At 59.7% G+C, this 12,725-nt stretch overlaps 6 protein-coding genes across 6 annotated transcripts; 4 read left to right on the plus strand and 2 right to left on the minus strand.

Moving 5' to 3' along the window:
• Positions 1–385: 385 nt before the first annotated feature.
• On the minus strand, positions 386–2,095 carry J3D65DRAFT_80679 (gluconolactonase precursor). Its single transcript, XM_066804204.1, has 3 exons — positions 1,946–2,095; positions 1,055–1,833; positions 386–1,003 (listed from the first exon to the last, which is right to left on the minus strand). The coding sequence occupies exons 1-3, from the start codon at positions 1,952–1,954 to the stop codon at positions 700–702; spliced, it is 1,092 nt and encodes a 363-aa protein (XP_066651604.1). The 5' UTR covers positions 1,955–2,095; the 3' UTR covers positions 386–699.
• A 394-nt stretch (positions 2,096–2,489) lies between these two features.
• Positions 2,490–4,500, plus strand: J3D65DRAFT_635316 (sugar transporter STL1). Its single transcript, XM_066801306.1, has 4 exons — positions 2,490–2,856; positions 2,906–3,142; positions 3,189–3,614; positions 3,664–4,500. Exons 1-4 carry the CDS (start codon positions 2,682–2,684, stop codon positions 4,296–4,298), a joined length of 1,473 nt encoding a protein of 490 aa, XP_066651605.1. The 5' UTR covers positions 2,490–2,681; the 3' UTR covers positions 4,299–4,500.
• Positions 4,501–6,113: 1,613 nt separating this feature from the next.
• J3D65DRAFT_685107 (FAD binding domain protein) lies at positions 6,114–7,881 on the plus strand (the record flags this gene model as incomplete). Its single annotated transcript, XM_066803800.1, is given in 6 exon segments — positions 6,114–6,663; positions 6,710–6,914; positions 6,932–6,933; positions 6,955–7,417; positions 7,465–7,662; positions 7,718–7,881. Coding segments are annotated over 6 exon segments (1,131 nt in total), but the record flags the coding sequence as incomplete, so codon positions are not given.
• Positions 7,882–8,269: 388 nt separating this feature from the next.
• On the plus strand, positions 8,270–9,860 carry J3D65DRAFT_80671 (uncharacterized protein). Its single transcript, XM_066804203.1, has one exon. The coding sequence runs from the start codon at positions 8,526–8,528 to the stop codon at positions 9,501–9,503; it is 978 nt and encodes a 325-aa protein (XP_066651607.1). The 5' UTR covers positions 8,270–8,525; the 3' UTR covers positions 9,504–9,860.
• A 449-nt stretch (positions 9,861–10,309) lies between these two features.
• J3D65DRAFT_635326 (uncharacterized protein) lies at positions 10,310–11,392 on the plus strand. Its single transcript, XM_066801307.1, has one exon. It carries the CDS (start codon positions 10,556–10,558, stop codon positions 11,360–11,362), a length of 807 nt encoding a protein of 268 aa, XP_066651608.1. The 5' UTR covers positions 10,310–10,555; the 3' UTR covers positions 11,363–11,392.
• Positions 11,393–11,485: 93 nt separating this feature from the next.
• J3D65DRAFT_635329 (uncharacterized protein) lies at positions 11,486–12,689 on the minus strand. The gene is made up of 2 exons (XM_066801308.1): positions 12,186–12,689; positions 11,486–12,141 (listed from the first exon to the last, which is right to left on the minus strand). Exons 1-2 carry the CDS (start codon positions 12,460–12,462, stop codon positions 11,525–11,527), a joined length of 894 nt encoding a protein of 297 aa, XP_066651609.1. The 5' UTR covers positions 12,463–12,689; the 3' UTR covers positions 11,486–11,524.
• Positions 12,690–12,725: the final 36 nt, after the last annotated feature.

Genomic DNA, 12,725 nt, shown 5'->3' on the forward strand with positions numbered 1-12,725 from the left:
TGTCAAGCCAAGCCAAGCACGCCGTGCGTGCGCTAACCCGTTGCAGGAAGTTTCCGCGCGAGAAGCTTTGAGTCAAGGCTAGGCGGGACGACTCGACTCGACTCGTTGACTTGTGAGTTAAATCTGGGGCTGGAGGATTTGGGGAAAGAAATTCCCGGCAGGTGACGTTGTTGAGGCACGTTCTTTTTACACACATGTGGCCAGCGATGGAGAGGTTCATCAATCAAATTGATCGCCCAGTACCAACCGTCTACGTACACAAAAGCAGAAAACGAGAAAGATAAGGCCAAACCCCAGCCCATGCATTACCCAGAATCAAAAGCAAAGACTACGAAAAGATCAAACGAAAAGACTCAACGCAGAAAGAGACGAAGCAAAGAGAAAAGAATCATCAGACGAAGGAGATGGAGAAAGGAGATACGGGAAGGAAAAAAGGAAAAGAAAAGGAAAAGAGGAGCTCGTTCGACTCGCTATGTGGGAATCACGCTTCGCTTTCATTTCAACGAAAAAAGCCAAACGCGCAACAACGAAGACGACGGCGAGCATACGGAGCAAACGGGAAAACCGCGACTTACAATCTGGGAGAGATCGAGAAGGTGAGTAAGTGAGTAAGTGAGGAGGAGCGGTGAAGAAAAGATGATGTCGTATTTCCAGTCCTGGTCGTCGAAGATTGATTGGAGTTGACTGGTGTGGTGTTGATCAAATCTTCAACGCGCCCTTGGTCGCCGGGTCGAGCTGCAGCAGCCACACCTTAGTCTCATTGAGGAGGACAATCTCACCCGGATCACAGAAGCAAAAGTTGGCGACGCCGCCGTCGACCTTGACTTTCGCGACGAGGCGGCCGGCGGGATTCCAGATGTTGAGGCCGTCGCCGCAGCCCGAGTAGACGTTGCCGTACGCGTCGCACTTGATGCCGTCCGGGACGCCGCAGTCGGCCATGGCGAAGACGCGGCGGTTGCAGAGGAAGTGGGAGCCGTGGTAGTCGCACACGTCGAACGCGTAGCTGGTCTGTCAAAGCGTTGTTCAGCATGACGAGTGAAGGGGAGGGGCTTACATGGTTGATACGCGCATGTCGTCGGTGCTGCCGTCTCCGTATATCCACTCCGTGTCCGTCACGTAGACGGTGCGCTCGTCGGGCGAGAAGCAGATGCCGTTGCAGCGGCCAAAGCCATCTGCGACGACGCGGACATGGCCAGTGTCGGGTTCGAAGCGGTAGACCTGGCCAGGGAGCTGCGGGCGCGGTCGGAAGCCCTGCTCGTAGCCGTAAACGGGGTCCGTGAACCAAATGGAGCCGTCCGACTTGACGACGACGTCGTTGACCGAGTTGAACTCGCGGCCGTGGTAGTGATTCAGCAGCGTGGTGCAGTGGTAGGGCGGCTCCGTCTCCATGTGGACGAGGGCGCTGGGGCAGCAAAAGTCGCCCTGGGCGCAGAACAAGACGCCATCGGCGTAGTTTGTGCCGCCATTGCCCATGACGACGCCCGGGGTGTCGAGCTGCTCCCAGGTCCACTTGTCCGAGGCGCCCACGGGCCGGCGGAGCCGCGAGACGGTAATGGTCTGCTCGCCATGGCGGGCGTCCGGGTAGCGATTCGAGGTGATGAAGACGGAGCGAGTGTTGCGATCATAGACTCCAGCCTCGTGGGCAAAGGGGTGCGAGCTGTGGGACAGGATACACGCCAGCTTTGGCTTTGGGCCGAAAAGTTTGAGCGCGGAGGCGTCATAGATGACGAAGGGCGTCTTGGCGGCCTTTTTCCCCAGGGCAAGCAGAGCGTGAGCGTCTGCATGGCCATTGGTGGTTACGGCCCCGTTTGTAGCCACACCACCACCCCCATTCTGCAGAGCACGCGAGTGCTCGTGCTTTAGCGTCTTTTCCGCGAGCGAGACAACCTGCCGTATCCGTCTCAGCAAAAGCGTTCGTCGATGGAGACATTTGGTGTCTTGTTACCTTGAACATGGTGGAGAAAGCTGGTGGCACGCTCTGCCATTCTGGTACCGTCCGTCGGCCTGTAAATCTATGGCAACCAGAGGGACGTACTCGCTCGTCGGCGTTTGAAAGACTGAACGTCACGCCCAAGTTGAAGCCGAGCTTGCGGGGCCCCAGACCGTCGGCGGCGTTGGCAAGGCATGGGTGCCATGGCTTGTTGGTAGCGTCGGCGTGGGATGGCGTGGGAGGGCTGTCCGGGTCCGGGGGAGATGCGGCGGCGCAGGTCGAGGACTGTCGAATGTCGATGAGGTGATCAAATCTCGATGCCGCGACGACATGGCGGTTGTTGATGTTTCCTCAGCGTGTTCGAGAACGGTTTGGCGAGAGGGGGAGCAAGAGTCGTCGGCGTCCCAACAGGTGGTAGCGTGCCGATTGCGGTCGCCGTCCCGATCGATCGAGTGCCGTCGAGCTCCGTTTCATCGCGGGAGCCAAAATCAAACGTTAAAAATACGATAGCAAAAGCCGATTGCCTGCAGCGGCCAAGCCAAGTCAGCTGACCGCTCCCCATCTCCAGACGCGTCTTGCACGTCGTCGTCGATGTACAGCCATCTTGTCGGCAACTGAACAGTCTCCTTGGGGCGCGTCCATCAGGAGACAATCTCTATAAGTTCTTTGTTAGCTTCGAGCTTCCTTTTGATCGCTGTTACCCCAGATTTTCCCCAGATTTTGCCCCTGCTCGCTACGTCACACCGCCACCATGCTTGAGGGGCGCGCTTTGATGAGCTTTGTCACCGCGTTGACGTGCCTGAGCTTCTTGCTCATCGGCTACGACAATGGATTGATGGGAGGATTGGTGAACACCAAGGGGTGGAAGCACCAGTTTGATACGCCGAGGTCGACAATGGTGGGGTTGATTGTCGCCATCTACGAAGGTCTGTTGCGCCCGCACCACCTTGTACGCCTTGCTGACCACCACCGCAGTCGGCTGCTTTGTCGGATCGATAGCAACATCGATATGGGGTGAGAGACTCGGACGAATCAAGAGTATTGGAGTTGGCGTGGTCATTATGATCATTGGAGCTCTCATCCAAGCTACCGCCTACTCCCGGGCGCATTTGATCATTGCCCGCATCATCTCCGGCGTGGGAATGGGTTTCATCAACAGCACTGCGCCAGTCTTGATGGCCGAATTTGCTCCACAAGCCACGAGAGGAATTTGTAAGTTCCCCGGATCTCAGACGCGGACTCTGCTGACAAGCCGTAGTCGTCTGCGCCCAACTGTCGACGCTCAACTTTGGAATTTTCCTCGTGTATTGGATCGACTACGGCTTCTCCAAGCACAAGGAATTCTGGGCTTGGCGCATTCCGACCATCTTGCAGTGCATCTTCTTGATCCCCATGGGTATCTTGCTGTTCATCATCCCCGAATCGCCGCGCTGGCTAGCCCGGCACGACCGCCGCGAAGAGTCGCTCGAGGTTCTCGGCCGTCTGTACAAGCACACCATGACGCCCACCGAGGTCCAGAGCTTGCACGCCGACATTGTAAAGACGGCGGCGCTGGAAGAGGCAATTGGTGCCGGCTCGTGGAAGGACTTGCTGGTCGAGGACGAGATCAAGTCGCGTCGTCGGCTGTTGATTGCTTGCTCGGTCCAGGCTTTCCAGCAACTAGGCGGAATCAACGCCATCATCTGTGAGTTTGCTCTTCAACTCCCAAAAAAGACATGGACTGATAGAGCCAGATTATTCCGCCACCCTGTTCAAGGATTCAATCGGCTTCGACGACAACATGGCCGCGCTGATGAGTGGCTTCCTCCAAACTTGGTTCTTCTTGGCTTCCTTCATCCCCTGGTTCCTGATTGACCGCATCGGTCGGCGCCCTCTGCTGCTGTCCATGATCTTCCTGATGGCCACCGTCATGGCGATCCAGTGCGGCCTCATCTATCAGGTGCAGCACAAGACGTCAATCGAGCACGCTGCTGGCATTGCCGCTGCGACGATGCTCTTCATCTACCAGGGCGCCTTCACCGTCGGCTTCCAGGCCACGGTATGGGTGTACCCGTCGGAGATTCTGCCGCTGCGGCTCCGTCAGCGCGGATCCTCTCTATCGACGGCGTCCAACTGGATCATCAACTTTGCCGTCGTCATGTTCACGCCGCCGTCCATCTCCAACATTGGCTGGCGCACGTACATCATCTTTGCGGTGCTCAACTACAGCTTCCTCCCCGTTATCTACTGGTTCTACCCCGAGACCATGGGCAAGCAGCTGGAGGACATGGACAGATTGTTTGCCGAGCAGCCAGGTGAGTTTGAAAGGGACACACCTGCGGCGGGCAAGCAGGGGGCTATTGAGCAGGTCGAGGACGTCGACGTGTGAAGATGCACTTGTAGTATACTGAGCTGTGTGGTGGGAGCTGATCCAGATTCCTTCCAGACGACGAGGAAAATTGTGGTTTGTTGAGTCATGATCACAACTGTACGTAAGATAGCTGGCTGGCTTCGCTTCTCTGCTGTGAATTATCGCGTTCGATAATTTTTGGACACTTTGCAAACACGTTCCATGTGAGTAAATCCGCCCCGAAACAGGCAGTCTTCTCGAATCCTTCCGCGCGAGGCTCCGTGCGTGTGGACGTGGTTCCCCGCAAAGTCGTTCCCCGCAAGTGATGTCAGTGGAGGCTAACTTGTGCGTACAATTGGCCATGGCAGAGTTCAAACGCCGACGCCAGGGACAGGGAGGACGGTGGGGAGCGTTTTGAGTCGGAAGCCGACGACGGCTTGGAGGCCTGTGGATCAGCGCGTGAGCACGGCGAGGAGTAAGATCTGGTGGATCGAGGGGAGGACGGCGTTTGAATTGCCTCTTTGCGTCGCCATGTTATGCCCAAGTCGGGGCTGAGCAGGTTGGCCGGTGGTTCATGACTTGACGACCTGATGTTGGACGGCTTCATCCAGGGATTGCGCGGGAGTTGAGTTTTGCCTGTGATACTCGGGATTCCAGTTGGACAGCCATCTCTTTTGGAAAATGCACACGTGAGGCGTCAATAACGCAGCCCGGCCTTCCCTGGCGTGGGCACGTGGCCTTGTTGTTGTGACTCGCATGCCGACGTCGACACTAAAAGCAAACACCGTGCCAAATGTCCCCTAACCCACCGGCCAAGTCCGCAGCTGTGCGCGGAAACGCGGTGCTCTGCGTCGAGGCTGTTGTTCCAAATGGCCGAGCGATTCTTGGAATAGGCTGGGCCGCTGTTTGCCGCTGGAGGTTGGCAGGAGAAGGTGGGCTGTCGCTGTCCAGTGCGCGATGTGCGTATCCGAGGCGGTATCCTGAGCGGTGGAATTGTAGCGTATCTGCCGAGGAGCGAAGAGGCCAAGGATGAGGTGTTGTTGGCGAGATGGGGAGAGTCTGATGTTGGTGTTGTGGTCGTCGTCAGGCGCTTACTAAGCGCTCGCTTGGGGTCGTCGCCTCGTCCACGACCACGGGAACCCAAACCACGACACCACATCCATCACCGCCCGTATTGACCGTCCATCGTCATCTGCTTCCTCGCCTGCGTCTCCCGAAGCGCTCCCTAGCATGGCCGTCACCACTACGTCTCGGTCTCGGCCTCGCTGCCTTGCGTGACACCGCCCTCCAGCGAGTCGAACCACCTCTCCAACCTCAACGCCTGGCCCCACGCGTCTCCACAATTCTCTCGCCAAATCCCCAGATTCAAGATTGCCATCGCCGCCGTGGCTTGCCGCTTCGGCCTCGGTCTCGGTCTTGACTCTTCGTTCAAATGCGACGGTCGAGCGAGCTCCATACAGCGAACACGGACACAACTGGAGCAGTGGTCGACAATGCTGTATAGTTGGTTTGGAGTCAAGAGCGGCTTTTGCGGCATTAGTCGCTGGGTGATGGCTCGGACAGACTCGGCTTGATGGACAAAACCTGCACCGACTTGGATAGGCAAGGTGAGTGGTGGAATACTCGCGGAACAAAGAGTCTGCAAACGCGAAATCCACTTGTAGATCAGTTGATCTAGAATGGCCGTGGTCTTTGATCCGAAGATGCGATATGGTTTGCAGGAAGAGTCTTCGTTCGGTCTGGCTGTCATGGCCATCGCAGCGGAAAGCGCATGATGGAACGGCTGCGCATCAAGTTCGAACGTTCCCTTTTCAGTTCCTTTTCAGCTTTGGCTTGTTTTCCGTCGTCTTTTTGTTTCTCTCTTATCAGGTCTGAATGTCTGAATTCAACAATTTCAAAGACATCTACAATTCCCACTGTGAGGCTCGACAGGGGTGTCCCAACTAGGCAAAATGCCCGACAGACAAGAGTTTCAAGGCAAGGCCCGAGCCGTATGGCGAAACACGGTCAACGGCGCAGGGACACACTGTCGTAGATGTCACGAACAGATGTGGACCCCAGATGTCAGCTCTTCGCCTCCCCACTCGCAAGTCCGGCCTCGCCCTCAGCAGCCACTCCCGACTAGCCGCCTCTCGACGTCGCCCATTGGCTGGCCGCAGCCATCCCTCGACGACCACCTGGACCACACTCGGCCCACCCCGACATCCGATCAGCTGCTTGCAGACTGCTTAAAACCTCCTCGGCATCTTGCTCCTAAGAATGCAATTGACCAGTTCGCTACCCTTTGTTCTCTCCACACCTCAGCATGGCCCAGCCTCGTCCGCTCAAAGTCCTGATTGCCGGCGCTGGCATAGGTGGATTGGGCGCCGCAATAGCACTCCGGCAGCAGGGACATGTCGTAGAGGTACGAAGCATTCTTGATCGAGTGTGCGCATTGCCAACCAATCCAGCTCTTTGAAAAATCACGCCTAGCGAGCGAAATTGGCGCCGCCATCCACCTCGCTCCAAACTTCACCACCCTCTTGCTCCGGCTCGGCTTGGACCCAGTGTCATATGGAGCCACGCAGAACCGCGGCCTGGCCATGTTTGACGCGTCGGGGAAGCCTGGCTTTACAAAAACGTACGACGCCGAGAGGCCGCTCTGGCAAGCTGCAAGTATCCCGAACCGAGAGTCGTTCTGCGCTGACTTTGGTAGGACTGGTTCTTCATCCAGCGCGCTGGCTTGCACCGAATGCTCAAGGACGCTGCGACGGGCGCCGAAGGAAAAGGCACCCCTGCAGTGCTGAATACCGGCTGTGCTGTAGCCAACGTCGACTGCGCGACGGGCACCATTACCCTCGAAGATGGCCGCCAGATATCCGGAGATCTCGTCCTCATCGCCGACGGCGTACATTCCCAATCGCGCAAGGCCGTCAGCGGTGTAGAACGGACGCCGTTCAGCGCGGGCAAGTGCTGCTACCGATGGCTCGTTCCCACCGACATTGTCAAGGCCGACCCGGGCACGCGGCCGCTGGTGGAGCGCCCAGGGCTGTTTGTCGACATTGAAGGCGACGACAAGCGCATCGTGATATACCCCTGCGGCAACAATACCATTACGAACTGCCTGGCCTTTGTGTCGATGGAGGACATGTGGGACCCTGAAAAGCCGGGCGCGCCGAGTATGCTTGCCAATGCAATTAAATTGCAGCATGCTGACCATTGACAGAAACGGCCAAGGAGGCCATGATTGCGGCCTACAGCAACCTCAGCGATGGATTCCGTCGACTGCTGGAGATCGCTCCCGACGGCTCGGAGAGCGATTCGGGCGTCAAGCCGTGGCCTCTGCTCGACATGGCTTCGCTGCCGACGTGGGTCAACGGACGAGCAGCATTGCTCGGGGATGCAGCGCATCCATTCCTGCCCTGTACGTCTTGGTCCGAATCATCACGTCGCTACTTTGATGGACTGACCCGGTGCAGATCTCGGCCAAGGCGGCGCCATAGCCGTCGAGGACGCCGTCTCCCTGGGCGTGCTCCTCCCGCTTGGCACGGCAGCGTCCGACATTCCAGCCCGGCTGCAACTGTACCAGCAGTGCCGAAAAGAACGGGCGGAGCGCGTGCAGGAGAACACGCGTATTCGGGGGCGGCATCCCGACGGATCCGAGGGCCCACCGCCGACGAGTGAGTTGACGACGTGCCTCCTTTTGGCTGCGGCTCTGAATGAACTGACGTCTTTGCAGCGGAGGAGTACATGGGCTTCATCCAGTACGCCATCATGCACGACGAGTGGAAGAGCTCGTCCGACGCGCTCAACGGCCACCTCGCGGCGCAGCAGGAGCAGGGGAGGTCCAGGATTTAGGTTGTGCTTGTCCCCATCGCCTCGACCACTTGTCCGATACCGCTGTACATATCCCACCATACACTTGTGTCGCCGTCGTGTAACGCAATGGATCGTCCGTTGGTCACCGCTGCTGACTGAAACCACGCTGTCGCTGGCTGGCCGCTCTGTCGTGAGGCGTCGTATTCGTATCGTATCTCGTTCGCGTCGCATCAACCCCTTAGGCCATCTTTCTAGTCTGGCTTGCCTGCGTCGCAGTGGGCGCTCGTTGTGGCAACCGCGTAAGCTGGACACTACTGGTATCCACATGGCGGCGGCTGTGCAGACGCTGTGTGTACTTATGGGCAGCGTAGGTCCCTATCATCGCCAGTCATCTCACCTCTTCTCGTCACAAAATACATCCGTCTCAAGTCAATCCAACCTTCCACTTGATCCAACCACACAGCAGCCATGTCAACAACTAGCACCACCGCCTCAACCACCTCGACCACAACGCACATCAAAGGCGCGTCCGCCCTCGACTTCCCCGCCCTGTCCTCGGCCACCGAAGCGGCGCGGCTGCGCGCCCAACACGCGCTCGTGACGGCCGCCGTCGGCGGGCTGGTCCTCGCGCCCCTCGACCTGGCGCAGCGCGGCCTGCGCTTCCTCGACTGCGGCACCGCCGACGGCCACTTCCTGTACGAAGTGCGCGCGCAGCTGGCGCAGCCGGAGACGGCGGCGCTGGAGGGCATCGACGTGGCGGCGTATCCGGCGCACCCAGCGGCGTCGTCTGGCGACTCGGCGCCGCCGGCCAACGTGCACATCACGACGCACGACATCCTGACGCCCTTCCCGGCGGCGTGGCGCGGCTCGTTCGACCTCGTCCAGCTGCGCACCGTGCTGTCGAACCTGGCGGGGCGCGCGCAGGCCGTGGCGGCGCTGGCCAACGTGCTGCCGCTGCTGAAGCCGGGGACGGGCTACGTGCAGCTGGTCGACGGGGCGCAGATGACGGGGACTATTCGCGCGGACGATCGGGCCAGTGTCAAGGTGCTGCGCGCGCTGGCGAATGGCGCGCAGAGCGTGGGGAGGGATTTGGGCGTTGGGAGGGAGCTTGTGGGGTTGTTGAGGGACGCTGCTGCCAGCATCTCTTCCGACGACAACAGCAAGGAGAACGACATGGCAATCGACGTCACCGACGCGCGCGAGGTGCACTCCGTCTTCGGCCACGGCGCCGGGTCCGCAGAGCTGGAAGAGCTAGGTGTCAGCGAGATGCGCAGTTTGTACCGGGTGGTACGGATGAGGATGCAGCAGATGGGAGCGGGGGTGTGGGAGGCGGCGGGGATATCGCGGGGGGAGTTTGAGGGGCTGGAGGAGGCGCTGGTGAGGGAGACGAGGGAGCAGGGTGTGCCGTGGACGTGGTATGTTGCTGTTGCGCGGCGGGTGCGGTAGGCTGTGTATATGTAGACGTGGATTTCTGTACGTATGGAGCTCACAGCAACAAGCATTGACTGGCACTACTTACTCGCCTATATGTGCCCGAGATCACGGCCCTCGCAACTAGAGGCTAAACTGTGGATCCCATTGGTCAAAATGCCCCGAAGAGAGCATCATCAGGTCGTCACTGGCCAACGCCGTACTACCACTACTCGCGAAATAAAATAAGGGACGGGCCGGTCCCGCTCGCCTACGGGGCGTTTGAGCCGCAAACCTTGGTCTCCACCTGCTCCAGTAGCTCGCAGCTCGCTCCGCATAATCGAAACAAGGCGACGGCGTCCATCGCCTGTCTGGGGAACCAGTGACGCTTAAGAGAACACGAGTCGCAGCAGGGCCTGACGTGACAAGGTACAGCACCTCATATAGGCGTCCATATACCTACCGCACACAAGCATGGGTTGTCCCATCCGCTAAACGACGGAGACGGACAGATTCCGCCCACGAGTCGCTCTAATTGGGCAACCACGCACGCGAGTCGACTGGAATATAGGCAAGTGGCATATTCCGCGGGGCAGCGAGTCGAGCGCGTCTGTGCTGCGCTGGAGATGACGACGCGAGTCGTACATGGAGTGTACATATTCAAAAAGACGAAGCGGCTGTGCTTTACGGTTGGGGAGGAAGACGGCCGTTTGGTTGTTTGTTATACGTTGCTTCCAGCTTCTTTGCTCTGCTTGCCGTGTATTGTTGACTGCTGCTCTGTCGGTCTATCTATCAGCCAGTCGCTCAACATGCCGCAACTCGCAAACCACACCGACATGACGACCACCACCACCCTCTCTCTCCCCCTCTCCGCCCTCCCGACCGCCCACGTCGCTTTCGCCGCTGGCGCCGCGCGCACGACGCGCCAGGTCCGCCTCGCGCTGCCGGCCGGCCGATGCGTCGTCGACATCACTGGCGCACCGGCGACCGCCACAGCGGACTCGTTCCGCGTGGCGGTGGACGAAGAGAGTGGTGGCGCGGGGCGAGTGGAGGTGGTGGATGTTGGGGCTGAGTTGGTGCCGTGGGGTATGAGCGGAGAAAGGGGGGACGAGGGGGTGTTGGGAGAGCAGGGGGCGGCGACAGGAGGTGCTGGGGATGGACGACAAGACCACCGACAATACCAAGGATACGAGAAACAAGGAGAGGCGCAGGACTCCCGGCAATTGGCGTATCGCGTGCGCATCACGCTCCTCCTGCCGCACCAGACAACACCCGACGAGACACACCACAGCGACACCGACTCCGAACGCACTATCGTCGCGACTGCTGCCGAAGACGGCGACATGGAGAGTGCGGACGTGTCCGACGCGCCGTCACCTCCTCTTTCTGTTTCGCTCTCGCTGTCGTACAGCATCCCCAGCACGCCGAACGAGCAGCGGCCCCAGTGTCAACAAGAAGATCAAAATCAAGGGGAAGAGCAAACCCACGCACAGCGACAACGACGCCGGCTATTCCCGCTGCTACCACTGCCGCTAGGTCTCGGCCACGGCCACGACGACAAAACCAAAAACAAACACCAGCACCACAGCAACAGCAGCAGCACCTCACCAAGCCCCCTCACGAGCCCCATCACCAGCCCAACGACGAGCGGGAGCAAGAGTAAAAGCAAGGCAAAGGGGAAGAGCAAAGGTAAACACCTTTTCGGGCTCGGTCTCGGCGCGTCGCAGCGCAGTGTGGAAGATGCGGAGCGCGAGATTCATGCGCTGTTTGGGCTGGATGGCGGGTATGCGGGTCAGTCTCACCCGCCGCCCACCCACGGACAATCGCCGCGGCGGAGTGTTGAGCACTCGCAGCGGACGATTGAGACGTTGTTGGGGCTGGGGCCGCAGATGTAGGGAGGGGATAGAGAGGATGATGGAAAAGGATCTATTTACAGTCAGTTTACAATCTCTGGTTTTGGAATATTCCACCTTTGGCATGGTTTCAGGCCTGGTGTTCACTTGGTTTTGAAGATGCAGCAGGGATGCAATGTGTATGTACATTCTAATATCTACCGTCTATTCGAACTCTATCGTATTGCGCAACGTGCCAATGCCCGAAATGCGCACGTCGACCTTGGTCCCCGGGTACAAGTAGCGCGGCGCGCTCTTGCCGCTGATGCCGACGCCGCCGGGGGTGCCCGTCATGATGAGGCTGCCCTTTTGCAGCGTGGTGCCCTGGCTGAGGTACGAGACGAGGAAGGCGACGCCAAAGACGAGGTCGTCGATGCCGGCGTCCTGGCGCTTGTCGCCGTCGACGAGCGTCTCGAGGTGCATTGTTGTCGGGTCCGGGATCAGGGCCGTCGAGACGAGGGCCGGGCCCAGCGGCGCAAACTTGTCGAAGCCCTTGCTGAAGCCCCATTGCGGCACCGGGCCGGCAAAGTGCGGGTCGCGCTGCAGCTTGCGCGACGACACGTCGTTGCCGGCCGTGTAGCCCGCGACGTAGTCGAGCGCCGAGTCGACGGGCACGTCTTTGGCGTCGGCGCCAATCACTATCACCAGCTCGCCCTCGTAGTCGGCCTGCTCGTCCTGGCACAGTTTGGGGATGGGGATGGCGGCGCCGTGGTCGTGGATGGTGGTGTTGGGCTTGAAGAAGATGGACGGGTGCGGCGGGGGGGTGCGGCCGGTTTCGCGGACTGGGAGAGTTAGATGGTGTTGATTGGGGAGTCGAGGAACGCACTGTGGGTGCCGTAGTTGAGGCCGACGCAGCGCAGAATGGGCACGTCCTTTGGTGCCAGTGGACCCAGCAGCGTCTTGACCGTGGCCACGTCGTCGCTCAGCCGTGTTGCGCCCGTCGTGTCATAAATGTCGTCGCCCTCCAGCACGCGGGCCTGCAGCCGTGTGTCGGCGGTGGTGTCGCCCAGGTCGAAGTCGGGACTGGGCAGGATGGGCTCGCCGTAGAGGACGCGGCCGTCGGTGGCCTCGAAGCGGATCAGACGCTGCCAGGGGAGCTTCATCGTCGTGGTGGAGAGAGAGTGGAGGTGTTGAGGATGGCCATGGCGGGCCGCGTCCAGAAAAGCAGCGGGGAGACAGCCATCGGGGGCAGATCTGGGGCCGAGGAACACTGGCTGGTAGGACGCGTCGTCGTGGAGCGAGTGGAGACGATGGCTGGCCGGGAGAGGGGACGGCAGTGGGGTGGAGTGGAGTGGTGGTGTTGAGGGGAGACGGGGAGAGGTGGTCGTCGGGGTTAAGGATTGCGGGGTTACGCCGGCTCCGAGCC

The sequence above is a fragment of the Phyllosticta citribraziliensis genome (assembly GCF_038025025.1).
Source record: "Phyllosticta citribraziliensis strain CPC 17464 chromosome Unknown J3D65scaffold_11, whole genome shotgun sequence".
Classification (NCBI taxonomy): Eukaryota; Fungi; Ascomycota; class Dothideomycetes; order Botryosphaeriales; family Phyllostictaceae; genus Phyllosticta; species Phyllosticta citribraziliensis.